The sequence below is a fragment of the Giraffa tippelskirchi genome, chromosome 2, assembly GCF_054371585.1.
Source record: "Giraffa tippelskirchi isolate mGirTip1 chromosome 2, T2T-mGirTip1v1.2.pri, whole genome shotgun sequence".
Taxonomy (NCBI): Eukaryota; Metazoa; Chordata; class Mammalia; order Artiodactyla; family Giraffidae; genus Giraffa; species Giraffa tippelskirchi.
In genome coordinates this window covers 152,466,829-152,493,593 of record NC_137276.1, presented here as the reverse complement: position 1 = coordinate 152,493,593, position 26,765 = coordinate 152,466,829, and the positions used below count along the sequence as shown (strand labels likewise).

At 41.1% G+C, this 26,765-nt stretch overlaps 1 protein-coding gene across 2 annotated transcripts; it reads right to left on the bottom strand.

Annotated features, from left to right (window-relative positions):
- Positions 1-18,928: 18,928 nt before the first annotated feature.
- On the bottom strand, positions 18,929-26,170 carry LOC145538716 (5-hydroxytryptamine receptor 3E-like). Of its 2 annotated transcripts, XM_081571246.1 has the most exons (9): positions 26,104-26,170; positions 23,937-24,103; positions 23,356-23,400; positions 21,424-21,533; positions 21,100-21,269; positions 20,220-20,380; positions 19,668-19,872; positions 19,266-19,493; positions 18,929-19,158 (listed from the first exon to the last, which is right to left on the bottom strand). In XM_081571246.1, the coding sequence occupies exons 1-9, from the start codon at positions 26,168-26,170 to the stop codon at positions 18,929-18,931; spliced, it is 1,383 nt and encodes a 460-aa protein (XP_081427372.1). The 2 variants fall into 2 exon arrangements, with proteins under 2 accessions (XP_081427372.1, XP_081427373.1); XM_081571247.1 differs by lacking the exon at positions 23,356-23,400.
- Positions 26,171-26,765: the final 595 nt, after the last annotated feature.

Genomic DNA, 26,765 nt, shown 5'->3' with positions numbered 1-26,765 from the left:
ACGGAAAGTAACACGGCACGCAGTACGGGACAAAAAGATCCAGCACTCGAAATGCGAAGGCGTGGCGAAAGAAGGGAGGGAGGAGCCGAGGGCAGAAGAATGCGCATGCGTCTCCCCTAGGTCTGCCCAAGGGTTGAGCTGCGAGGCAGAGAGGAGTGGGGCCCAGCGGCGCGGTTGGCGGCCAGTTGAGGCACCCGGGCGGCGAGGAGGGGTTTTATGGAGTGCAAGTGTTGCCGCCATCATTTGTTCCTGAGCAAACCGACGTTCTTAGGGGATAATGAGACTTGTACTCTCTGCTAAGCGGCTCTGGATGTGTAATCTCCACTCCGTGCTTGCGTGCTAAGTCGCTTCAGTCGTGTCCAATTCTTTGCGACCCTATAGACTGTAACCCTCCAGGCTCCTCTGTCCATGGGGATTCTCCAGGCAAGAATACTGGATTGGTTGCCGTGCCCTCCTTCAGGGGATCTTCCCCACCCAGGGATCGAACCTGCGTCACTTGTCTCCTGCATCGGCAGGCGGGTTCTTTACTACCAGCTCCCAGCACATTAAAAATTGTGGTCCTCCGTTTTCTTTCTCTTCACCTAATGTGAGCCGGCCCACTGGGGAGTCCAGACCGAGTAAGACATTCCTTACCCTCAGGGCACTCACAAGTCTACATAAATGCAGAACATGGAATAGTAGGGAGAGTAGTAATTCTATTAATAGTAAGCGCTGATTGTAGCTGGGAATGATAAAAGCATCATCGCAGTTCGTCAAACGTCTGTGTGAGAACGTTTTATTCATTCCTTCAACAAACATTTTTTGAAGTCTCAGTGGACCCCACTGGATTAAGTGGAAAAACTGGTGTTGGAACCCGATCAGTGTGAGATTATAGTTCCATAATCTTTCTGCCAAATTATGTGGCTAAAATTTTTATTTTTTTATGACGTCTTCATTTATTCAATCTGTCAGCATCTATTGAAACCCTACTCTGTGTTTTAATCAGATTGGAAATAAATTTGGAACCAAGAACTGTATAAAGTTGAGTTGGACGTAAGCCGCAAGACTGGAAGTCTTTAGAGGTGCGGCATCCTAAGGGAAAGAAGCCGTGACTGCGGCGCGTCAGCCAGGCCTGCCGAAGTGCGGGACCTTGGGGACACAGTGGAAGCGGGGTGAGGCAGCTTGAGTATCCTTTGGTTGGAAGGAGGTTTCCAGCAAGACAGCGCGCTCCTTCAACATAAGAACTGTCGGTGTTTCACCATGTGGCCAGGTTTTTGCAAGGGTCTTTACCACCCATGGCCGCGTTGCATGTCGGGATTCGGAGTTCCAACAGCTGAGGTTTGTTTCCTCGCCGCGGCTGTGGCTTGGCCCACGTTCCTCAGGAACACTCCTCGTGGGTCTGGTGGGCCTTGTCATTTCTTCCCTCTACTAGTTAGTGACGGTGCTGAATGAAAACTATTTCTTCAGAATTTTGGAAAATTTAGCTCGGAGAAGGAAAGGCAGACGGCAACTCAGTAAATGTTTTCAATTAAATGAGTAGACATTGCAGAAGATGTTTGACCGTCCTACAAACCCACAGGAAGAAAGAGAAAAGAGGGGTGAGTAAACAGGACGCACACACAAGGGGGTTGTGTGGGGGCGTGATGAGGGTATGGAAAGTCCAATTGTAGAAAATTGTAAATGACTCCAGACACTTCAGAAAGTGCTGGCTTAGAAGGTAAAGAATCTGCCTGCAATGCATAAGATGCGGGTTCTGTCCCTGGGTGGGGAAGATCCCATGGAGAAGGAAATGGCAACCGACTTCAGTATTCTTGCCTATAGAGTCCCATGGAGAGAGAAGCCTGGCAGGCTACAGTCTATGAGGTCGCAGAGAGTCAGATAAGACTGATGGAGGAACACTTTCACCTCAGAAAGTGTGAGTGGTAAATCCAGGCCTTGTAATTCTGTAGACCGGTAGCTGGATAGATAAGGTTTTAACAGATGTCTCTTACAGAGACTCTTTTTTGACCTGTTGATTTTTTTTTTTTGCTTCCAAAACTTAACAACAATAAAACAAAAATGGGCAAAGGACTTGAATGGACATTTCTCGAAAAAAAGATATACAAATGGCCAGCAAGCACATGAAAGGTGTTTAGCATGATTAATCATTGTGTGCTATGCTGTGCTGTGCTTAGTCACTCAGCCGTGTTGGACTCTTTGCAACCCCATGGACTGTAGCCTGCCAGGCTTCTCTGTTCATGGGGATTCTCCAAGCAAGAATACTGGAGTGGGTTGCCATGCCCTCCTCGATTAATCATTAGTAAGTGCAAATCAAGACTACAATGAAATATCACCTCATACTCGTTAGAATTATTGTTATCAAAACAAACAAACCCAGAAAATAAGAGGCATTAGTGAGGTTGTGGAGAAATTGGAATCTTTATATACTATTGGTGGAAATGTAAAATGGTGCAGGTTCTATGGAAAACAGTATGGTGGTTCTTCAAAAAAAATGAAACGTACAATTACTATGTTTCCAGCAATTCTACATCTGGATATATACCCCAAAAAAGTGAAAAAAGGGACTCAGATATTTATATATTCATGTTCATAGCAGCATTATTTATTCATGATAGTTAAAACATGGAAGCAACCCAAGTGAATGAATAGATAAACTAAAGGTGCTGTATATATACAGTAGAATATGATTCAGCCTTGAAAAGGAAGGAAATTCTGACATATGCTACAAGGTAAATGAAACTCCATTGTGGACATTATGCTTTGTGAAATAAGTCAGAAAAAAGACAAATACTATAGAATTCCATTTATATGAGATACTTAGAATAGTCAAAATCATATAAACAGATAGCAGAATGGTTGGGGCTATGAGAAGAAGGAGAAAATGGGGAGTTATGGGTATACCATTTCAGTTTCACAACATGAAAAGAGTTATGTGCAAGGATGGTGGTGATAGTAGCACAACAATGTGAATGTACTTAAGGCTACTAAACTGTACACTTAAAAATGGTTAAAATAGTAAATTTTGTATTATGTATACTTTACCAAAATAAAAACAATTGGGAAGAAAGCTTTCTGGAAACCACAAATTAACAAACCACACACATACATACACACACACACATACCACATACAAAAACTACATAACGAAGTAAAAATTTCTTCCCCTACTTCTCTCACTCTATACAACTCCCAGAGTTATAACCATTACATTTAATGGGTATTCTTTCTATTTCCCTGCTAAGTTTATGTATCTAGGCATAGAGTTATATGCCTAAGCACACATACACACACACACACCATTTTCATGTATTCATATATATATATATATATAAGAGTTCCAGATGTACAAGCCGGGTTAAGAAAAGGCAGAGGAACCAGAGATCAAATAACCAACATTCATTGGATCATAGAGAAAGCAAGAGAATTACAGAAAAACATCTACTTCTGCTTCATTGACTATGCTAAAGCCTTTGACTGTGTGGATCACAATAAACTGGATAGTTCTTAAAGAGATGGGAATACCAGACCACCTTTACCTGTCTCCTAAGAAACCTGTATGTGTGTCAAGGAACAACAGTTGGAACCAGACACAGAACAATGGACTGGTTCAAAATTGGGAAGGAGTATGACAAAGCTGTATATTGTCACCCTGTTTATTTAACTTATATGCAGAGTACATCATGTGAAATATTGGGCTGGATGAATCACAAACTGGAATCAAGATTGCTGGAGAAATATCCTCAGATATGCAGATGCAGATTTCTCTCTAATCACAAAAAGTGAAGAGGAACTAAAAAGCCACTTGATGAGAGTGAAAAAGGATAGTGAAAAAGTTGGCTTAAAATTCAACATTCAAAAAACTAAGATCATGGCATCTGGTCCCATCACTTCATGGCAAATAGAAGGGGAAAAAGTGGAAACAGTGACAGATTTTATGTTCTTGGGCTCCAAAATCACTGTGGACAGTGATTGCAGCCATGAAATTAAGACACTTGCTCCTTGGAAGGAAAGCTATGATCAACGTAGACAGTATATTAAAAAGCAGAGACATCTCTGTCGACAAAGGTCTGTATAGTCAAAGCTATGGTCTTTCCAGTAGTCATTTAAGGATGTGAGAGTTGGACCCTAAAGAAGGCTGAGTGCCGAAGAACTGGTGTTTTCTTTCAAACTGTGGTGCTGAAGAAGACTCTAGAAAGTCCCTTAGACTGCAAGGCGATCAAACCAGTCAATCCTAAAGGTAATCAGCCCAGGATATTCATTGGAAGAACTGATGCTGAAGCTGAAGCTCCAATACCTTGGCTACCTGATTTAAAGAACCGACTCATTGGAAACGACCCTGATGCTGGGAAAGATTGAAGGCAAAAGAAGAAGGAGGCAACAGAGGATGAGATGGTTAGATAGCATCACTGACTTAATGGACATGAATTTGAGCAAAATCTGGGAGATAGTGAAGGGCAGGGAAGCCTGGCATGCTGCAGTCCAAGGGGTCACAAAGAGTCAGACACGACTTAGCAACTGAACAACAACAATAACAGTATTTACCTCATTAGTTTGTTGTGAGGATTATATGAGATAATATATGAAAAGCCCTTAGAACACTGTTGACACATTATCAATGCAATATAAGTGTTAGCTATCATTATTATTATTTTGGCTGTACTGTATGGCATGTGGGATCTTAGTTCCCCAAGAAAGAATTGAATCCATGCACCCTGCATTTGCAGTGTGGAGTTTTAACTACTGGACTGGCGGGGAAGTCCAAGTATTAGCTATTATTATGATGATATGTTTTTGTCTGCAACTTAATTTTTATTTAATATATGGTGGAATGTAGACAAACTATAGCTACTTTCAATGATTCTGTAACATTCTATAGTTTGGATATATCATTATTTGTTTCTCGTCTGATAAACATTCAGATTATTTTTGCAGTTTTTTGTATTACAAATAATGCTGCAACTATTAATAGCATCTTTCTATTGATATCTTTGGGTTTCCCCAGTGATTCAGTGGTAAAGAATCCGTCTGCATTGCAGGAGCCACAGGAATCAGGAGTTTGATTCCTGAATCATGAAGATCCCCTAGAGAAGGACATGGCAATCCACTCTAGTACTCTTGCCTGAAGAATCCCATGGACAGAGGAATCTGCCAGGTTACAGTCCATAGGGTTGCAAAGCATTGGACATGACTGAAGTGAATTAGCACATTGATATCTTTATACATTTGCATTTATTTCTTAGAATTGTCTTTTAAAATTTTTATTTATTTTTGGCTGCACTGGGTCTTCATTGCTGTGTGTGGGATTTCTCTAGTTTCAGTGAGCGGGACCTACTTTTCATTGTGGTGTGCAGGCTTCTCATTGTGGTGGCTTCTCTTGTTGCAGAGCATGGGCTCTAGGTGCTTGGGCTTCAGTAGTTGTGGCAGATGGGCTTAGTTGTTGTGACCTGTGGGTTCTAGAGCTTGGGCTCAGTAGTTATAGCACACGGGCTTAGTTGCTCCTCGGCATGTGGAATCTTCCTGGACCAGGAATCGAACCCTTGTGCCTTGCATTGGCAGGTAGATTCTTATCCACTCTAACACTAGAGATGTCCTGAATTTGTTCTTAAAGGAGAGTAACTAGTTCAAATTGAATTTGATTTCCACGGCAGGGGACATGCTGTTGAACTCACTGGGAAGCCTGCTGAACCTTCATTGCTCTTGGTGTTGTGAATACTTAATGGCTATCCATGGAAAATGTGCCATTTTGCCCTGACACAGGCAATGTATGAGAGTGCCTGTACCTCTGCAGCCTCATAAACAGAATGTGTTGTCAAAGTTTGGACTTTCTATCAATGTGTAGGAGAACGAAGTATAGTTTTAATTTGCATTTCTCTTAGTTTGAGTGAGGTTGAACATACTTTCATATGTTAAAAGACCATTTGTATTGGTCAAGCACCAGTTCTAGTTCTTTTTGTAAATTAATATATTGCCATTAAGGTTTCAAAATGAGTCTTGAATATCAACCAGTCTAGAATGTAGCTCTGTGAAAACTGGGGCCTTCTGTCTGTTTTATTCACTACTGTGTGCCAGATGTCTAGAAGAGTGCCTGGCACATGGTACATGCTCAGTAAATATTTGCTGAATGAATGACTGGTTGTTGCCAGTCAGTAAGGGAGAGTCTTATTAACTTTAGACTAATAAGTAGAAGTAATTTCAGGCTCCTCCAAGCTGAGGCTTATGCTTTTTGTTTTGTTTTTTAATTGTAGTAAAATACATGTAACATAAAATTTACCATCTTGGGACTTCCCTGGTGGTCCAGTGGTTAAGACTCAACTCTTTTACTGCAGGGGCCACAGGTTCTATCCCTGGTTCTATCCCATTTGCCGTGACATGTGGCCAAAAGTAAATAAAATAAAACTCATCATCTTTAAAAAAATTACCATCTTAACCATTTTAAGTGTACAGTTCAATGGTATCAAGTACATTCACATTGTTGTGCTTCCATCACCACCATCCATCCACAGAACTTTTCATGTTATGAAACTGAAACTCTGTGTGCATCAAACAATATTAATAATTTTCCATTCTCTTCTCCCCTATTCTACTGTCTACATGATTTTGACTATTCTAAGTACCTCATTTAAGTAGATTAAGTAGACTCATACAATATTTGTTCTTTTGTGACTAGTTTATTTCACTTAACATAATGTCCTCAAGTTTCATCCATGTTGCAGCATATGTCAGAATTTCCTTCCTTTATAAGGCTAAATAATATTCTACTCTATGTATACACTACCTTTTACTTATCCATTCACTGTGAACCCAAGTGAAACAACACTTGGGTTGTTTCCATATAATCATGAACAATGCTGCTTTGAGCATGAGTGTATAAGTATCTGTTTGAGTCCCTGCTTTCACTTTTTTGGGGTATATATCCAGAAGTAGAATTGCTGGATTGCATGATTTAATCTTAAACCACCATACTGTTTTCCAGCAGCTGTGCCATTTTACATTCCCACCTACATGCATATGAGTTCCAGTTCCTCCATACCCTCACCAAAGCTTGTTATTTTATTTGAAAAAGTTTTTTTTTAATAATGTCCATCCTTACAGGTGTCAAGTGGTATCTCATTGTGGTTTTGATTTGCATTTCTCTAATGACTAGTGATGTTAAGCATTTTTTCATGTGCTTATTGACCATTTGTACATATTCTTTTGAGAAATGTCTATTCAAGTCCTTTGCCCTTTTTAAAATCAATTTTGTTGTTGTTGAGTTGTAGGAATTCTTTATATAATCTGGGTATCAATCCCTAGTCAGATGTATGATTTTCAAATATTTTCTCCAGTTCTTCAGGTTGCTTTTTTACTCTGTTGGTAGTGTCCCTTGATGCACAAATGTTTGAAATTTTGCTGAAGTCCAACTTAACTGTTTTTTTCTTTTGTTGCCTGTACTTTTGGTGTCATATTCAAGAAATCACTGCCAACCCTGTGTTTTCTTCTAACTAATTGACACTTTTTTCCTCTCCAGGTTCTACCTGTAAAGATGTCAAAATAGTGGTTTGATATGTCCCCTTCAGAGTACCCTTGATACATGTACAAGAGCTGGACTTTTCTAGACACTGCCAAACAGTCAGGGCTCTGGTTTTTGTATGTATTGAGCTGATGGATTAGGGCACTTTCAGGGTAAATCTTAGGACCTTTCGTGCTTCTCAGCTGGGCTTACCTGTTGCTTAGTGATCAGAGTTCATGATCTGAGCCACAGTCAGCTCCTGGTCTTGTTTTTGCTGACTGTATAGAGCTTCTCCATCTTTGGTTGCAAAGAATATAATCAGTCTGATTTTGGTAATGACCATCTGGTGATGTCTATGTGTAGAGTCTTCTCTTGTGTTGTTGGAAGGGGTGTTTGCTATGACCAGTGCATTCTCTTAGTAAAACTCTATTAGCCTTTGCCCTGCTTCATTCTGTACTCCAAGGCCAAATTTGCCCGTTATGCCAGGTATTTCTTGACTTCCTTCTTTTGCATTCCAGTCCCCTATATTGAAAAGTACATCTTTTGGGGGTGTTAGTTCTAGAAGGTCTTGTAGGTCTTCATAGAACCATTCAACTTCAGGTTCTTCAGCATTACTGGTTGGGGCATAGACTTGGATTGCTGTGATATTGAATGATTTGCCTCGGAAATGAACAGAGATCATTCTGTCATTTTTGAGATTGCATCCAAGTACTGCATTTCGGACTCTTTTGTTGACTATGGTGGTTACGCCATTTCTTCTAAGGGATTCCTGCCCACAGTAGTAGATATATTGGTCATCCGAGTTAAATTCACCCATTCCAGTCCCTTTTAGTCTGCTGATTCCTAAAATGTCAATGTTCACTCTTGCCATCTCCTGTTTGACCACTTCCAATTTGCCTTGATTCATGGACCTAACAGTCCAGGTTCCTATGCAATATTGCTCTTTACAGCATCAGACTTTACTTCCACCGCCAGTCACATCCACAACTAGGTGTTGTTTTTACTTTGGCTATGTCTCTTCATTCTTTCTGGAGTTATTTCTCCACTGATCTCCAGTAGCATATTGGGCACCTACCGACATGGGGAGTTCATCTTTCAGTGTCTTATCTTTTTGTCTTTCCATACTGTTCATGGGGTTCTCAAGGCAAGAATGCTGAAGTGGTTTGCCATTCCTTTCTCCAGTGGACCACATTTTGTCAGAACTCTCCACCATGACCTGTCCGTCTTGGGTGGCCCTACACAGCATGGCTCATAGTTTAATTGAGTTAGACAAGGTTGTGGTCCATGTGACCAGATAGGTTAGTTTTCTGTGACTGTGGTTTTCATTCTGTCTGCCCTCTGATGGAGAAGGAAAAGAGGCTTATGGAAGTTGCCTGATGGGAGAGACCACTCAGGTATGACCTAAATCAAATTGTTTGTGATTATACAGTGGAAGTGACAAATAGATTCAAGGGATTAGATCTGTTAGAGAGAGTTCTGAAGAACTATGGATAGAGGTTCATGACATTGTACAGGAGGCAGGGATCAAGACCATCCACATGGAAAAGAAATGCAAAAAAGCAAAATGGCTGTCTGAGGAGGCCTCACAAATAGCTGTGAAAAGAAGAGAAGCAAAAGGCAAAGGAGAAAAGGAAAGATATACCCATCTGAATGCAGAGTTCCAAAGAATAGCAAGGAGAGATAAGAAAGACTTCCTCAGCGATCAGTTCAAAGAAATAGAGGAAAACAATAGAATGGGAAAGACTAGAGATCTTTTCAAGAAAATTAGAGATACCAAGGAAACATATCATGCAAAGATGGGCTCGATAAAGGACAGAAATGGTCTGGACCTAACAGAAGCAGAAGATATTAAGAAGAGGTGGCAGGAATACACAGAAGAACTATAAAAAAAGGATCTTCATGACTCAGATAATCATGATGGTGTGATCACTGGACTAGAGCAAGACATCCTGGAATGTGAAGTCAAGTAGGCCTTAGGAAGCATCACGATGAACAAAGCTAGTGGAGGTGTTGGAATTCCAGTTGAGCTATTTCAAATCCTAAAAGATGATGCTGCAAAAGTGCTGCACTCAATATGCCAGCAAATTTGTAAGACTCAGCAGTGGCCACAGGACTAGAAAAGGTCAGTTTTCATTCCAATCCCCAAAAAGAGCAATGCCAAAGAATATTCAAACTACCACACAATTGCACTCATCTCACACACTAGCAAAGTAATGCTCAAAATTCTCGAAGCCAGGCTTCAACAGTACGTGAACTGTGAACTTCCAGATGTTCAAGCTGGATTTAGAAAAGGCAGAGGGATCAGAAATCAAATTGCCAACATCCGTTGGATCATCAAAAAAGCGAGAGAGTTCCAGAAAAACATCTACTTCTGCTTTATTGACAATGCCAAAACTTTTGACTGTGTGGATCACAATAAACTGTGGAAAATTCTTAAAAAGATAGGAATACCAGACCACCTGATCTGCCTCTTGAGACATCTGTATGCAGGTCAGGAAGCAACAGTTAGAACTGGACATGGAACAACAGACTGGTTCCAAATCGGGAAAGGAGTACATCAAGGCTGTATATTGTCACCCTGCTTATTTAACTTATATGCAGAATACATCATGAGAATTGCTGGACTGGATAAAGCACAAGCTGAAATCAAGATTGCTGGGTGAAATATCAATAACCTCAGATATGCAGATGACACCACACTTATGGCAGAAAGTGAAGAACTAAAGAGCCTCTTGATGAAAGTGAGAGAGGAAAGTGAAAGTTGGCTTAAAACTCAACATTCAGAAAACTAAGGTCATGGCATCTGGTCCCGTCACTTCATGGCAAATAGAAGGGAAACAATGGAAATAGTGAGAGACTATTTTCTTGGGCTCCAAAATCAGTGCAGATGGTGACTGCAGCCATGAAATTAAAAGATGCTTGCTCCTTGGAAGAAAAGTTATGACCAACCTAGACAGCATATTAAAAAGCAGAGACATTACTTTGCCAGCAAAGGTGAATCTAGTCAAAGCTGTGGTTTTTCCAGTAGTCATGTATAGATGTGAGAGTTGGACTAAAAAGAAAGCTGAACACCAAAGAATTGATGCTTTTGAACTGTGGCGTTGGAGAAGACTCTTGAGAGTCCCTTGGACTGCAAGGAGATCCAACCAGTCCATCCTAAAGGAAATCAGTCCTGAATATTCATTGGAAGGACTGATGCTGAAGCTGAAACTCCAATACTTTGGCCACCTTATGTGAAGAACTGACTCATTGGAAAAGACCCTGATGCTGGGAAAGATTGAAGGCAGGAAAAGAAGGGGACGACAGAGGATAAGATGGATGGATGGCATCACCAACTCAATGAACATAAGTTTGAGTAAGCTCCGGGAGTTGCTGATGGACTGGGAAGCCTGGCATGCTACAGTCCATAGGGTCATAAAGAGTTGGACACAAATGAGTGACTGAACTGAACTGAACTGGACTGATCAGGGCCAATTATTCACTACTGTGAGTGTTTGTTTTTCTAGTTTCTTTTAGCCATGGAGTCATTGTTCTGAAAGTTGAGGATTCTTAATACGCTATCAGATAGCTGCGATTTTTACTGTTCATGTCCTAGCTTGCTGGTCTCTCTTTTTTACTGTCATCTCCAGAGATGTAGCTAGTCTCCAGAGGTATGACAGTCCTCTTTGTCAAGGCTGAGCATTGAAGAAAAATATTCTTTAAACTTTCTCAAAAGCTCAGTTGAAACAGGTTGAGGTCATTCAATAGAAACTTCACTTAAAAACTTAAGGGAGGAGAAGGGCAGAAAAAACAGAAAAGAAATTGTTCTTTGGCTAGGCTCTGAAATACTGGAGAGTGGTTTATGGAGTTAGGCAACACCACCCCCTAGAGGTCATTGTTGTCCACCAACCTACTCACCAATTGTTAGACTGTTGAGCTTGAATGGGAAAGGCTAAATAAATACAAAATGCCTGGCTGGTTGAAGCACAAGCTGGAATCAAGATTGCCGGGAGAAATATCAATAACCTCAGATATGCATATGGCACCACCCTTATGGTGGAAAGTGAAGGAGAACTAAAGAGCCTCGTAATGAAATTGAAAGAGGAGAGTGAAAAAGCTGGCTTAAAACTCAACATTCAGAAAACTAAGATCATGGCATCTGGTCCCATCACTTCATGGCGAATAGAGAGGGAACAATGGAAACAGTGACAGACTTTTTTCAGTTCAGTTCAGTCGCTCAGTCGTGTCCGACTCTTTGTGGCCCCATGAATTGCAGCACGCCAGGCCTCTCTGTCCATCGCCAACTCCCGGAGTCTACCCAAACCCATGTCCATCGAGTCGGTGATGCCATCCAACCATCTCATCCTCTGTCGTCCCCTTCTCCTCCTGCCCCCAATCCTACCCAGCATTAGGGTCTTTTCCAATGAGTCAACTCTTCGCATCAGGTGGCCAAAGTATTGGAGTTTCAGCTTCAACATCAGTCCTTCCAGTGAACACCCAGGACTGATCTCCTTTAGGATGGACTGGCTGCATCTCCTTGCAGTCCAAGGGACTCTCAAGAGTCTTCTCCAACACCACAGTTCAAAAGCATCAATTCTACGGCGCTCAGCTTTCTTCACCGTCCAACTCATGGCCACTGGAAAAACCATAGCCTTGACTAGATGGACTTTTGTTGGCAAAGTAATGTCTCTGCTTTTAAATATGCTATCTAGGTTGGCCATAACCTTCCTTCCAAGGAGTAAGTGTCTTTTAATTTCATGGCTGCAATCACCATCAGCAGTGATTTTGGAGCCCAAAAAAATAAAGTCTGACACTGTTTCCACTGTTTCCCCATCTATTTCCCATGAAGTTATGGGACCAGATGCCATGATCTTAGTTTTCTGAACGTTGAGCTTTAAGCCAACTTTTTCACTCTCCTCTTTCACTTTCATCAAGAGGCTCTTTAGTTCTTCTTCACTTTCTGCCATAAGGGTGGTGTCATCTGCATACCTGAGGTTATCGATATTTCTCCCGGCAATCTTGATTCCAGCTTGTGTTTCTTCCAGCCCAGCGTTTCTCATGATGTACTCTGCCTATAAGTTAAATAAGCAGGGTGACAATATACAGCCTTGACGTACTCCTTTTCTTATTTGGAACCAGTCTGTTGTTCCATGTCCAGTTCTAACTGTTGCTTCCTTATCTGCGTACAGGTTTCTCAAGAGGCAGATCAGGTGGTCTGGTGTTCCCATTTCTTTCAGTATTTTCCACAGTTTATTGTGGTTCACACAGTCAAAGCCTTTGGCATAGTCAATAAAGCAGAAATAGATGTTTTTCTGGAACTCTCTCGCTTTTTCGATGATCCAGCGGATATTGGCAATTTGATCTCTGGTTCCTCTGCCTTTTCTAAAACCAGCTTGAACATATGGAAGTTCACGGTTCATGTATTGCTGAAGCCTGGCTTGGAGAATTTTGAGCATTACTTTACTAGCATGTGAGAGGAGTGCAATTGTGCGGTAGTTTGAGCATTCTTTGGCATTGCCTTTCTTTGGGATTGGAACGAAAATTGACCTTTTCCAGTCCTGTGGCCACTGCTGAGTTTTCCAAATTTGCTGGCATATCGAGTGTAGCACTTTCACAGCATCATCTTTCAGGATTTGAAATAGCTCAACTGAAATTCCATCACCTCCACTAGCTTTGTTCGTAGTGATGCTTTCTAAGGCCCACTTGACTTCACATTCCAGGATGTCTGGCTCTAGGTAAGTGGGCTCCAAAATCACTGCAGATGGTGACTGCAGTCATGAAATTAAAAGACGCTTGCTCCTTGCAAGAAAAGCTATGACAAACCTTGCAAGAAAAGCTATGACAAACCTAGACAACACACTAAAAAGCAGCGACTTAGCGACTGAACAACAACAACTAAGATGTTGAGCATCTTTTCATGCTTATTGGTCACTTATATGTCTTCTTTGATGAAACGTCTATTCAGATTCTTTGCTGCTTTTAAAATCGGTTGTCTATTGTTGAGTTTATAAGAAACTTTTTTTTGGCTTCGCCATGTGGCCTGCAGGATCTCAGTTCTCTGACCAGGGATCAAACCTGCACACCCAGCACTGGAAGTGCAGAGTCTTCAAATATTTTCTTCCTCTCACTTTCTTGATGGTTTGTTTTAGCTCTTGCTTCTAGGTTTAGAGATCTGCTCTGAGTTAATTTTTGTGTATGGTGTGAGATAGGGATCCAAACTTATTCTTTTGCATGTTGGTATCTAGCTATCCCATCACCATTTGCTGAAAAATATTTCTTTTCCCTATTGAATTGTCTTGGTCCATTTGTAAAAATTAATTGATCGTAAATGTTAGGGTTTATTTATGATCTCCCAGTTCTGTTTCATTGCTCTATATGTCTTTCCTTGTGTTAGTGCTACAATATCTTGATTATTGTAGTCTGTAGTAAGATTTTTTAAAAAGGTTTATTTATTTATTTCTGGCTGTGCTGGGTGTTCATTGCTACGCAGAGTTTACTCTAGTTGTGGCGAGCAGGGGCTACTCTCTAGTTGCAGTGTGTGGGCTTCTCACTGTGGTGGCTTCTCTTGTTGCAGAACATTGGCTCTAGGGTGCACAGGCTTCAGTAGTTGTGGTGCATAGGCTTAGTTGTGCCGCAGTCTGTGGAATCTCCCTAGACCAGGGATTGAATGCATGTCCCCTATATTGGCAGGCAGATTCTTAACCACCGGTCTGCCAGGGAAGTCCGTTGTTTTTTTTTTTTAATAATTCTTAATTTTCCAGTTGTTTATTGCTAATGTATATACTTTTTTGTATATTGATCTTGTATCTTATAATCTTGTTGAACTCATTCATTAGTTCTAATAGATGTTGTAGTGAATTCTTTCAGATTTTCTATTTATAAGGTCCTATCATCTGCAAATATAGTTTTATTTCTTCCTTTCCAATCTGGATGCCTTTTATTTGTTTTTATTGCCAATTGCCCTGGCTAACACTCAGTACAATGTTGAATAGAAGTGGGAAAAATGGGTATCCTTATTTTGTTCCCAATTTTGTGGGAAAAATTTTCAGTGTTTTGCTATCCACTGTGATGACAGCAGGTTTTTCACAGATACACTTTATCAGATTGAGGAAGTACCATTCTATCTTCAGTTTGTTGATTGTTTTTATACTGAAAGGTGTTGGATTTTTGTTAAATGCATTGTCTGCATCTATTGAATTGACCATGTGGGTTTTGCCCTTTGTTCTTTTAATATAGTATTACATTAATAGATTTTTTTGATACTAAATCAACTTTGTATTCTTGGGATAAATTCTACTTGTTTATGGTATATAATCCTCTTGATGTGTTGCCGGATTTCAGTGTGTTAGTACTTTGATGAGAACCTTTGCTTTTGTGTTCATAAGGGACATTGATCTTTAGTTTTCTTTTTGTAATGTCTTTGTCTGATTTTAGCATCTGGGTAATAACACTGGTCTCAGAATTAGTTGTGAAATATTCCCTCTGTTTCTAATTTTTGAAAGAGATTGTGTAGAATTGATATTAATTATTCTTTATATCTTTGACAGAACTCACCAATGAAGCTCTCTGAGGATATGGGAAGTTTTTTTTTTCAAATTATTACAGTCATTTAAGGTTTGTTTGATATTTTATCATGATTAAATTGAAGTTATACATCTTAAATCTCTTACTTTATAGATCCCTTCTTTTGCTCTCTCTTTATATTTGCAATTTGTGGGGCAAAAAATGTTTTAAATGACTCAACATTTAATGGCTCACATTCAAAAGTGATTATATAGCAAGATAATAAGCAGTTTGAGAGTGAAAGTAATTTATATATATTTTTATATCCCTCTTTAGCGTATAAAGGACCAGGCCTCTGTGTTTCTACAGAGAAACAAAACATATATTTTCTGAAGAAAAAAAATAGAGAGACATCTTTAGATGTTAAGAAATAGGCTCTAGGGACTTTCCTGGTGGCCCAGTGCATGGAAAGACTGCACTTCCAATGCAGGAGGCATGGGTTTGAGCCCTGGTTGGGGGTCTAAGATTCTATATGTTGCACAGTCAAAACATTAAAAAAAAAAGGAAAGTAATTGACTCTTGTGATTGTAGAGGCTAAATCTGTAACATAACCTGAAAGACTGGAAATTCAGGTAAGAGTTGATTTGAAGTGCTGAATTTGAAATCTGCAGACCAGACTAGGAGGCTGGAAACTCAGTAAGGGTTTCTGTGTTGTACTCTACTTTATTGAGGTATAATAGACAAATACGTTGCATTCTTGAGTAAGAATTCCTTCATCAGAAACATCGGTCTTTGCTCTTAAGATCTTCAACTGATTGGATGAGGCTAACCCACATTTTGGAGGGTAATTTGCTTTACTTTAAAGTCTGTTGATTATAAACGTTAAGCACAGCAACGTTCAGACTATTTTTTGACCAGACAACTGGGTACTATAGCCTAGCCAAATTGACACGTAAAATTAACCATCTCAGTGACCAAGATGGATATTTAGGACAGAGGCTCCTACTGAAGTAAAAAGGTTAAAAAAAAAAAAGAGAGAGAAAGAGAAGATAATGTTTAAGGTATTTGATCAGAACATTTAAAGACTTTATGAGAATAAAAAATGTGTTTTTATTTTTTTCCCATAGTTTTGTTTACTTATTTATGGCTGTGCTGAGTCTCTGTAGCTGCGCGGGCTCTTCTCTAGTGTTGACTAACAGGGGCTACTCTCTCACTGCAGTGTGCGGGTTTTTCATCAAGGTGGCTTTCCTTGTTGCTCTAGGGTACACTGACTTCAGTAGTTGCGGCATGTAGGCTCAGTAGTTGCAGCCCCCAGGCTCTGGAGCACAGGCTCAATAGTTGTGGCACACGGGCTTAGTTGCTCTGCGGCTTGTGGGGATCTTCCCAGATCAGGGATCAAATTCATGTCTTCTGCCTTGGCAGGCGGATTCTTTACCATTGAGCCACCAAGGAAGCCCTTCCCAAAGTGTTTTTAAGTAAAACATTCGATAGGTCAACTAAGAGTGGAAATGGTCACTACTGAGAACTGAATTGGTTGTCTGGAAGATTGATTATAACACAAAACCAACCTACCAAGAAATGAGGGCATGATGAAAAAGAGCTTGGAGGGCAGATCTGCTAACCTGTGAATAGCAGAAATTCCAGCACAGAAAAAGATTAGATGGAGGGCAGTGTTGCTTAAAATAAACTGTCTTGGTGGGGAATCAGTATAATAATTTAGTTTTGGAAATTAATGAGAATATATTGTTCTAATTATAATTGTTAGGAACATGATCATGAAAGTACTTAAAAAGTATTATAGGACTTAAAATTTAGAGGAGGAAAAAAATTAATAGAAATTAGACCGAGCCAGCAAGAGTGAGGGAATGGCAAATAGAGAAAACAACACCAAGGAGTATAAATCGTAAACATAAAATGTATGGAAGGAATAAAACCAACTGTATTTTTTTTAAGTGTAAACAAAGCTGAATCCATTTATCAAAAGAAATGTTGAATTAAATAAAATCCAGCTTTATGTTGTTTACGTAACTTCATCAAAAGCAAAGTGACAGGGAAAGGTGGAAAATGAGTACCTGAAAGATGCACAGGAAAATGGGGAGCTTGGTGGCTGGAAACAAAGATGGAAGGGAGACATATTTTACTCTTTTGTACCTTTTAATATTTGTACCTTGTATGCATAATAGTTTTTCAAAATTAACTAATAATTAATAAAATAAATATGCAAAAATATTCTGCCTACCAATTCAGGAGATACAAGGGACTAGTATTTGGTCCTTGGGTTGGGATAATCCCCTGGAGTAGGAAATAGCAACCCACTCCAGTATTCTTGCCTAGAAAACTCCATGGACAGAGGGCTACAGTCCATGGAGTAACAGAGTTGGATACGACAGCATGCACACACACACACACACACACACACACACAAAGCTAGAGTGGCAACGTTATTGTCATACAAATGGAAATGAAGTTCAGAACACACTGAATAGAATAGATAGTGCCATTATTTAAGGATAAAGTCAGGGACAATTCAAGATATAATAACCATACACTTTTATGCATCTTATGAGGTAGCAGTCAAGTATATAAAAGAAAAACTACAACTACTCAGAGAATTTGAATAAAATAGTACACATGGAGAGGATTTAAATGATTCAATCAATAAGCTCTATTTATAGATGTACATGTAAATAGGGAATATATACTTTTTAATGCCCTGAAACAGAAAATCAATCATGAATCCAGCCAGAAAGAAATTTTATAAATTCAGAAATTTTCTAAGGTTCGTGATCTCTAATGATAATCCAGGAAACTAGAAATTAACAATGAAGAGATAACACTAGCAAAACCCACTTATCCATGGATATAAGAAACACTTTCCTAAGTAGGTTTTAGATCAAGGAGGAAATAAAAACTCAAGTTATGAACTGTCCAGGAGCTAATAAAGAGGAGAACATTTCATTCTAAAACCTATAGGATGCAGCTCAAACTGTCAGAGTAAAATTTATAGGAAGACTGAGAATATTTTAACTGAGAATTCAACTTAGAAAATTAAAGAATAAAATAAAACAAAATAAATTAGGAGAGTATTAAATTGAAGTTAGTGCAAGAAAATGAAAAAGATGAATAAAAGTTTCTATCTATGAGTAAGAAGGGCTTCCTTGGTAGCTCAGCTGGCAAAGAATCTGCCTGCAATGCAGGAGACCCCAGTTCAATTCCTGGGTCAGGAAGATCCCCCTGGAGAAGGGATAGGCTACCTACTCCAGTATTCTTGGGCTTCCCTGGTGGCTCAGTCCATAAAGAATCCGCCTGCAGTGAGGGAGACCTGGGTTTGATCTTTGGGTTGGGAATATCCCTTGGAGGAGGGCATGGCAACTCACTCCAGTATTCTTGCCTGGAGAATCCCATAGGCAGAGGAACCTGGTAGGCTACAGTCCATGGGGTTGCAAAGAGTCGGACATGACTGAAGCGACTTACCACACACATGAGTAAGAAATACATCTTTTAAAGTATCTAAGAAAATTAAAACTTCTAGTACAGGACATTTGTCACATTGAATTGTCATCAAAGCTTTATCACAGGCAGAGGGATACACAGACGATATTTTGAAACTATCAGTCCTGGATAGTTAACTTTTTATCCCAAAACATGACAAAGAGCAAGAGTTGTCTGCAAAATGATTTATTGGGGCCAGATAAGCAGGCAGAGGAGGTAGAACTGCTGTGCAGAAGATATAAAGGGAAGCCCAGAATCTCATGGGAGGGCTGAGGGAAGCAGGAACGGAGGAATTGTTCTTCTTGTTGTAATTGTAATTGGGTTGAGACTGACTGGCAGGGCTGGATTGAGATGCATGGAATGTAGCAGGAAACTTTATCATCTTTGGGGTCATAACAGTCAGTATTCAACAAGCACAATGACCTGGCTGACCCCTGGAGGCCAGAGCAACTCAGCTGGATGTGCAGGAGCAGACAGATGTCATGCCTAGGTGTTCCAGAGGATGGTGACTGTGACAATGGAGGTGGCCAAGAAGAGCAGGTAGAGGCAGAAGAGCAAGGTGTCCATCATGTGGCTGAACTGTACCCACAGGCTGACCAAGTGCTGCTTTTGAGCCTTGTCTTCCTGCTGGGCCCTTGTGGACCCAGGGCACCCATTTAGCTCTGTCTCTCTGGAACCTGGCAACTTCTCCACCAACTCCATGGACTCCTTCACACCTATGGAGAGACAGAGACTCAGCCATGGTCCACCAGGGTCAACTGGGGAATTGTGGGAGCAGGGAAGGAGGTAGGAGCAGAAGAGCCGAGGTGATGGAAGAGGAAGCCTGGGCAGTGCTGAGTTCCCTCACCAGGAAGGTGGTCAAGGCCCGTATTTCCCTTCTGGGGCACAGTGGGGCAGCATGTCTTTGGGCTGGTGCAGTGTAGAAGCAGGAAATGGAGCCAGCGAGGCATAGATGGGGGCTGGGTGGTGGCCAGGTGCAGCAGGTAGGAGATGAAGATGGTCTCCAGCAGGCTGAGCACCATCAGGGACAGACACAGGGCAAAATAGACACCTGGAGGGAAGTTGGGCCTGCCTGAGGGCCAGAGGCACCAGCCAGGACTTTGTTCTTCTCTTCCAATCCCACCCTGGGAAGCACAGCCTCTTTTGCCCAGTATATCTCCCTTCCCTGAGCCTGTTTAGCCAGTCCCTCCCACCCTTCTCTTCTCAAGAGCTGGAGGGGCCATACTGATGAGGGGGGTGCCACTGGCAGGGAGTAAGTCATTCATCATGAGCAGGAAGACATTGTAGCCCAGCAGAAGAGTTATCTTGAATGGGGCACGGTTCTCGCTTCCTGCTGGCAGATAGAAGCTGAGGGCATCAATGGTGACCAGAAAGCTACTGGGCACCAGGAGATTCATAATGTAGAGTTCGGGTCTGCGCCTGATGGCCACCTGGTGAGAAGAAGAGGAAGGAAAGTGAATATGGGATTCAGAGGCTGCCTGGAACAGTAGTGACTGTTTCTGTCTCTGCCTTTCTCATTGGTCTGTTATCACTCTGGTATCCGGAGCTGTGCAGACAGCTTCAAAATTTGGTGTAGAACTTGCCAAGGGAGAGTTAGATTAGAGCCATGAGCTTTAGGAAGGAGTGTGTGGCTGGGCAGCAAGAAGAGAGTGTTTTGGTCTCTGGCAGAAGTGGTAAGACTGAGAAACCCCGAAACTTGGGAGATATCCATTTGGTGGAGATTGTAGGCAGCTCTACAAGCAATAAGGAAGGAAAAAGCAAAGGCCTCTGAGCTCACATAGAAGATGATCTGATCATACAGGTTGGTGCCCACAGACTTCTTTGGGGTGGCCTTGTTGATGCCCAGGAGCTCCCATTCTCCATGGGTCTGAATGATGTCCTGGGATGTGTCTGCTATTTCCCACACTTCTTTCTCCATGCCCAGCGATATGTACTCCACTGAAAGGAAGAGCCAAATAATTTTCCAAAGATAGTCTCCTGTTGACTCAACTGTACTCTTTTCCCATCCTTTCATTCAACAATTTTTTTAAAGTTCTTTATAAAAAATATTTATTAATTTGGCTGCATTGGGTCCTAGTTGTGGCATGTGGGCTTAGTTGCTCCAGGGCATGTAGGATCTTAGTTCCCCAACCAGGAATTGAACCTATGTCCCCTACATTGGCAGACAGATTCTTAACCACTGAACCACCAGGGAAGTCCCTCAACAAATATTTTTGAGTGCCTACCATATGTCAGGAAATTTGCTAGGAGCTGGGAATGGGAATGCACAATATTTTCCTAACTCTCTAGGAAATATTTTATGGATAATATTTAAACATCCAAACAGACTTAATCTTTGCTGCCCTTGGTCACTGTGCATGCTAAGTCGCTTCAGTCGTGTCCTACTCTTTGTGACCCTATGGACTGTAGCCTGCTAGGCTCCTCTGCCCATGAGATTCTCCAGGCAAGAATACTGGAGTGGGTTGCCATGCCCTTCTCCAGGGGATCTTTCTGACCCATGGATTGAACCTGTGTCTCCTGCAGTTCCTGCATTACTGCTGAGCCACCAGGGAAGCCCATCTGTCACCATTTATTCATAATTTTTTCTTACATTATTTTCTGTTGCTTTATTGGTTGCTCTTATTCACTCCTATCCCTAAGACTCTACTTCAGCTCACCTGTGTAGAGAAATGAGCTGAAGGTGAGGGTGCAGTTCTGCTGGTCAAAGGGGAAGTAGAAGATGTTCAGATTACAGATGCTCACCACCTTCATGGGTTTCTTATACCTGATGCGACCTTCATTATTTATGAATGCCTTGAGGCCTTTTGGTGTCTTATCCACATCCATGCTGTAAGAGAAATGAGGTGGGAGGCAGGAGCAATGTTTTTTCTTCTCACCCATCTGCTCTTTTCTCAGCCATGTAAGACCACTTATAGTGGCCTTTGGTAGATTGTGCACCATTGTTGCCAGAAGGCAGGGCTTTCCCAGTCCTTAATACGCACAATTCAGTGATGAAAATGTCTGGGAGCCACAGGTTCCTGGTTGCCACACTGATCTTTGAGATGCCCTCGCACTCCTCTGGGTTCCAACTGATAAATGGGTTGTCCCAGACCTAGAGCCCAGATGGAGGAGAGGTGAGAGCCTGATAGGAATCAGGGTTATTTTCTCTGCCTTTAACATTTTTCTTTAAAAAAGAAACTATAAAGTATTTCAAACACATAGAAAAGTATATAAAATAATGTAACAAACATCAGTGTATCTAACACCCAACTCTGTGGAGTCAGTATTCTGATAAATATACTTTGGCTTTTTTTCAAGAAATAAGAATTGCAGATAGAATTGAAGTTCCTTATGTCCATTTCTTCATAAACTTTGATCCCTCTGCTTTCTCACTTCTGTGGGAAATTACTGGTGATCAGAGAAATCCTGTCCTTTCTGCAGAAAGGTTGAGATTCAGAGTTGAAAGTTCAGTGGCTCAGCCTCTCTGAGATAGAATTGCCTTGTGTGAATTAAGGAGGGGTAGTGGGGTTGAATGAAATTAGGCATGTGAAAGGATTTTGTGGACTGTAATGCTGTTTTTAGGTATTACGTATTAGTCTCCAGGGTAGTTTTAACTGTCTTCTAGGCCCCTTTAATCAGTTTCTACTGCAAGGACACCTTGAACAAGTCCTTGGGTTCTATGAAGCCAAGAGATTTGGTGGCCTTCCTCTCCTTGGCAGCTGCAAGGCACCATCCTGCCTTGTCTCTGGGATGACCTTTCCAAATTCTCCTTTCCAAAGTTGGTGACCTTCTCTGGAAACTGTTTTCAAGGATTATCCAATTCTGAGGCCTGAGGGACTTGTCTATTCTCAGGGCATTTACAATATCAGCAGCTGCAGTCTGTGGAACCACAGCCGGAACAAAGGGCTATATGTACATTAAATAAAAATTTACACTAGACCAGCACTTCTCATACCTCACTGTGCATATGAAATACCTGGGGACTGTGTTGAAATGCAGATTCTGATTCAGTAGGTAGGGTGACTAATTCATCCTGGTTTGCTGGAGACTTGGATTTAGCAAAATTACATTTTCTGAGAATTCCTCAGTCTTGGACATGCTGGGATTGTTAGTCTCACTGGGAGGGGTCCTAGATCAAGTGCATTTCTAAGCTTCCAGGTGGTGCAGTCAGCCAGTGCTCCCCATCTGGGAACCACACTTTGAGAGCAAGATTAAGTGATCATGACTATTCTTCCACTCCTCTCTCCTTCCCTTCAGCCAGTCTTTTCAAGTTGGAAATTGAAGTCATTTACTTTCATTTTCCCCCTCATTTTCTAATTAAAGAACTTAAGGTAGAAATTTTCCGTAAAATTTTCCAAAGTTATATTGGATTGGCTCTCACGTCTTACGGAAAAATGTGAATGAACTTTTTGGCCGACCCAATACTTTGGCTACATTTAATAGACTTTCATATGTAATCCTCTTCATTCTAATTTCTACTTAGTTGTTTATTTTCTCTTTAGTCCAACATATTTTAGATATATAATTTTAAATTCCTAAGAAATAAGATTTGGGGGAAGGGGGCTACTCTTTGTATTTTGTATTATAGTCAGAGATTGTGGTCTAGATAATTTTTGCTTTCCTTCTTGGTGGCCAAAAATATGGTCAGTTTAGGGGAATATTCCATTTGTGTCAAAAAGATTATGCATGATCATTGTACAAAGTTTGATATGTTTATTAAATCAAGTTTCTTAAAAATCACTATATGTTTATTCTTTTTTGACTTGATTTTTGAAAGCAGTTTGTTGATCCCTTTCACCATGCTTGTAGATTTTTTAAGTTTCTCTCTCATATGTTTCAACGTTATGTTTTGGGGTACATAAAGGGTCATAATCTTTGTTTAAAATGTATTCTGACTGTAAATATAGGGAGAGAATAAACAGTGTTGGTCTTACCATTTCCAGCCACAGAAATGATGACAAGAGCTGTAACTGTTCATCCTGTCAAAAGAATTTCCTGTTTCCAGCATGTTGGTGGTACAAAGTCTGTGCATCCCACCCATTGCTCATTTTTGTTTATCAAGCCCCAAGGTGTGTAAAAGCTGTGCTGTGGTCAAGTCCAACATTACAGGTCAAGGACAGAATCTTGATCAAAACATGTGTTAGGCTATGGGCAGAAGAGTTCATGGCAGGACTGGATTAGAGTAGTGCTTCTCAACCCTGGCTCTATCTTTGAATTACTTGAGAAGTTTAAAAAATTCTGATGCCCATGTTCCATCCAGTCAGAACTTCTGAAGCAGAGCCTGGACATTGGTGTACAGCCAGGGAAGAGAGTCAGTGGGTGACAAGAATCTTCCATGTATGGTTATACCTAATCCTGCTGAACTGGATAGAACTTCTTTGGGATCCCCACAGGGCACATGCTTATAGCAATGATGGAGGAAGCTTCAGTATGTGGTTAAGGGTTTGAGGGTTTGCCTTGCTGGGAGCTGGGAAAAGGTTAAGGTACTAAGGAGGGCTAGAGAGTCAGTACTCACCACATCTAGGATGGCAGACACAGTGAAGGAGATGTTGACTATGGTGGGGATGCTGAAGTTGATGACTGGACGGAAGGCCTTTCTCTCAAACACTGAATCCAGAGCAGTGGTATACATCCCATTCTGGCCAAACCCTGTGCAGTTGATGGTGAAAGTACTGCCTTTTCCTGTAGTCAACATAGAATGTGTGAGAATTAAGGGAGAACACTTATGTTCCCTATAGGAGAGGGTCCCAGGTCAGGAGCTTGGGAGTAGCCTGTGATATTAATGATAGTGAAGTTGCTCAGTCATGTCCGACTCTTTGCAACCCCATGGACTGCAGCCTACCAGGTTCCTCTGTCCATGGGATTTTCCAGGCAAGAATACTGGAGTGGGTTGCCATTTCCTTCCCCAGGAGATCTTCCCGACCCAGGGATTGAACCTGGGTTTCCCCCATTGTAGGCAGACGCTTTACCATCTAAGCCACCAGGGAAGTCAATATTAATGATATCTAACATTTATTGAGCATTGACAGTGTGTCAGATATAGTTCAAGCCCCTTAAATGGATTACCTTATTTAATCCTCCCAAGCCCCTATCAGGTAGAAACTATTTTTATCCTCATATAATAAATGAATTAACTGACTTGCAATAAGAGGAAGCAAATTTCTGTGGTCAAACAGATCATAAGAGGCAGAAACTGGACTTGATCTAAGCCCAGGTTTGTCTAATACTGCTGTAGCATATACCCCCAGGAATGAGATGGAGCATAGGAGAAAAGGATCACCATGATCCAGGTGCTGGGCACTTCCTACAAGGTGAAGAAAGAAGGGTTGGGCTGGAAGGCAAATGATAGAAACTACTGTGGTGAGCTGAATTAGGGCTCTGAGCTCCTTGCTAATGTTTCTTTCTCCATGCAAAGCATGCCCAAATCTTTATGCAAACTGAGTCCTGGGGCAGCGATAGCCATCAGAGAGAATTACATTTCCGGGGCCCCAAAGAGAACGCATCTGTTTCACCTTAATCACCCCAACCTTCCTTCTCCCTATTTTGCCACTCAACCCTATATCAGCCTTCTAGTTTGAGCTTTTGAGGTATTGCCTTTCCCTTTCTTCTGACTAATAAAGATTCTAATTTTCTACCCGTGCAAATGTATTAGAGAGGTAACAGGCTGGAATGAGAAAGATGGTTGGTGACCTCTGTGATGAGAACATCAAGCCTTATCTTTTCCCTGAGTGACAGTGCTCTCCAGGCAAACCCTTGGATCATTCTGTGAGCAATGAATATTCATTTGTCAATCACTGTGAGTGGCCAGAGGAACATTTATCATGTTTTTTACTGCCTAGACTAGGTGTACAATTTGTGTTTCTTCTCTGCACTGGCCTCTAAAGCACCTCTTGTTCAGTCCTCTCCTCATTAAATCTTCTCAAGCCCCTATCAGTTAGAAACTATACTTTTGTCTTCCTACACCTCCCCCTTATCCAAAAGTCACATGACAACCTAAGGGGGTAAAATGCCATTTATTGGCACCTATCAAATGCCGGGCACTGTGTGGTCTCTCTCATTGAATCCTCACAATGCTTCAAAGTGGCCCTATTTTACAGATGAGAAAATGGGAGCTCTGAGAAGTCAAGCAGTTTGCCCAAGTTTACACAGGTAGCCAAGTGAGGGACCAAGATTCAAACCCAGACCTTCTGGCGCTAAATCCCATGTTCTTTCCAGTATGCCATGTTAACTCCAGTATACCAGTAAAGCAAACTGTAGCTTTACTCTCCACTTGCTGCTCTCTGACATCTTATCTAACCTAGAGCACTTGGATGCAGTAACTAGTGGGGAAGTTATGGCTGAAAGTGAGCCCTTTGCTGCAATGAGGTAGGTTTCAGAGCTATAGAGAGAAAGAATTACACCTGTGCATAGAAAGATGGATGGTCATGGAGGCTAAATGGTAGAGAAAACAACTGGAGGTGGTTCATGAAAAAAAAAGTAGAAGAGTCTTATGTAGCATGTCAACAGAAGGGGATCTTCTATCTTTCAGAGAAGGAGAGCCTATTTGGATATTATAGTAACATAGTTATGAAATAACTATGCTCATCTTAGATAATTTCTAGAAGTTGGAAATTTGAAAGCACACCTTAGGTGTTCTCCCAGAGAGGGTCCTTGCTTCTTTTCCTGTGTTGCCCATTTCTTACCTGAAAGCAGAAGACTGAGAACAAGGTAGAAGGAGAGTCTCTCCCTGTGGAACCAACTTCTGTCCATCTTCTTTGTCTAAATTCTCGTGTGAGCCTGTACCAGGACCCAAGAATTCCGAGACTAAAAGAGCACAGGCCACACCTAGAGTCTAACTTTGAATACTGATAGGATTAGCTGACCACTGACATTTGTAACCTCCCTGGAAGCAGAGTTCCGGTTGTCTTGTCATTGTCCTTGCTTGAGGTTTAAGGCTTCTCTCTCAGATGTTTCACTACAACATGTGTGGTTGTGGATTATCTGATATTTACTATCTTCAGATCTTGGTGTGATCTCTCAGTCTGTAGATTCATCTCTTTAATTCTGAAAAGTTCTCAGTTATTAAAAGACATTGTATTTTTTCTATTCTCTCTTATTAGACATATGTTGGATAATTCCTTCTATCTCAACATGCCTCTTAAACTCTTTTATTAGTTTCCTGTAGTTTTTGTGACAAATCACAAATTTACTGGCTTAAAAAAACCCTCTGTTTGTTATTTTACAGTTCTATAAACCAGAAGTCTGAAATTTGTCTCACTGGGCTAAAATCAATGTTTTGGTGTGACCGCATTCCTTCTGGAGGCTATAGGAGCAAATCCATTTTCTTGTCTTTTCCAGATTTTAG

Excerpts from the sequence above, each read along its gene's own strand:
- LOC145538716 (XM_081571246.1), bottom strand. The coding sequence starts at position 26,170 with ATGGACAGAAGTTGGTTCCACAGGGAGAGACTCTCCTTCTACCTTGTT. Across the intron at positions 24,104-26,103 it reads TCTCAGTCTTCTGCTTTCAG|GAAAAGGCAGTACTTTCACC; the intron begins GTAAGAAATGGG and ends TGTTGACTACAG. Across the intron at positions 21,270-21,423 it reads GACATTTTCATCACTGAATT|CATGGATGTGGATAAGACAC; the intron begins GTGCGTATTAAG and ends TTTCTCTTACAG.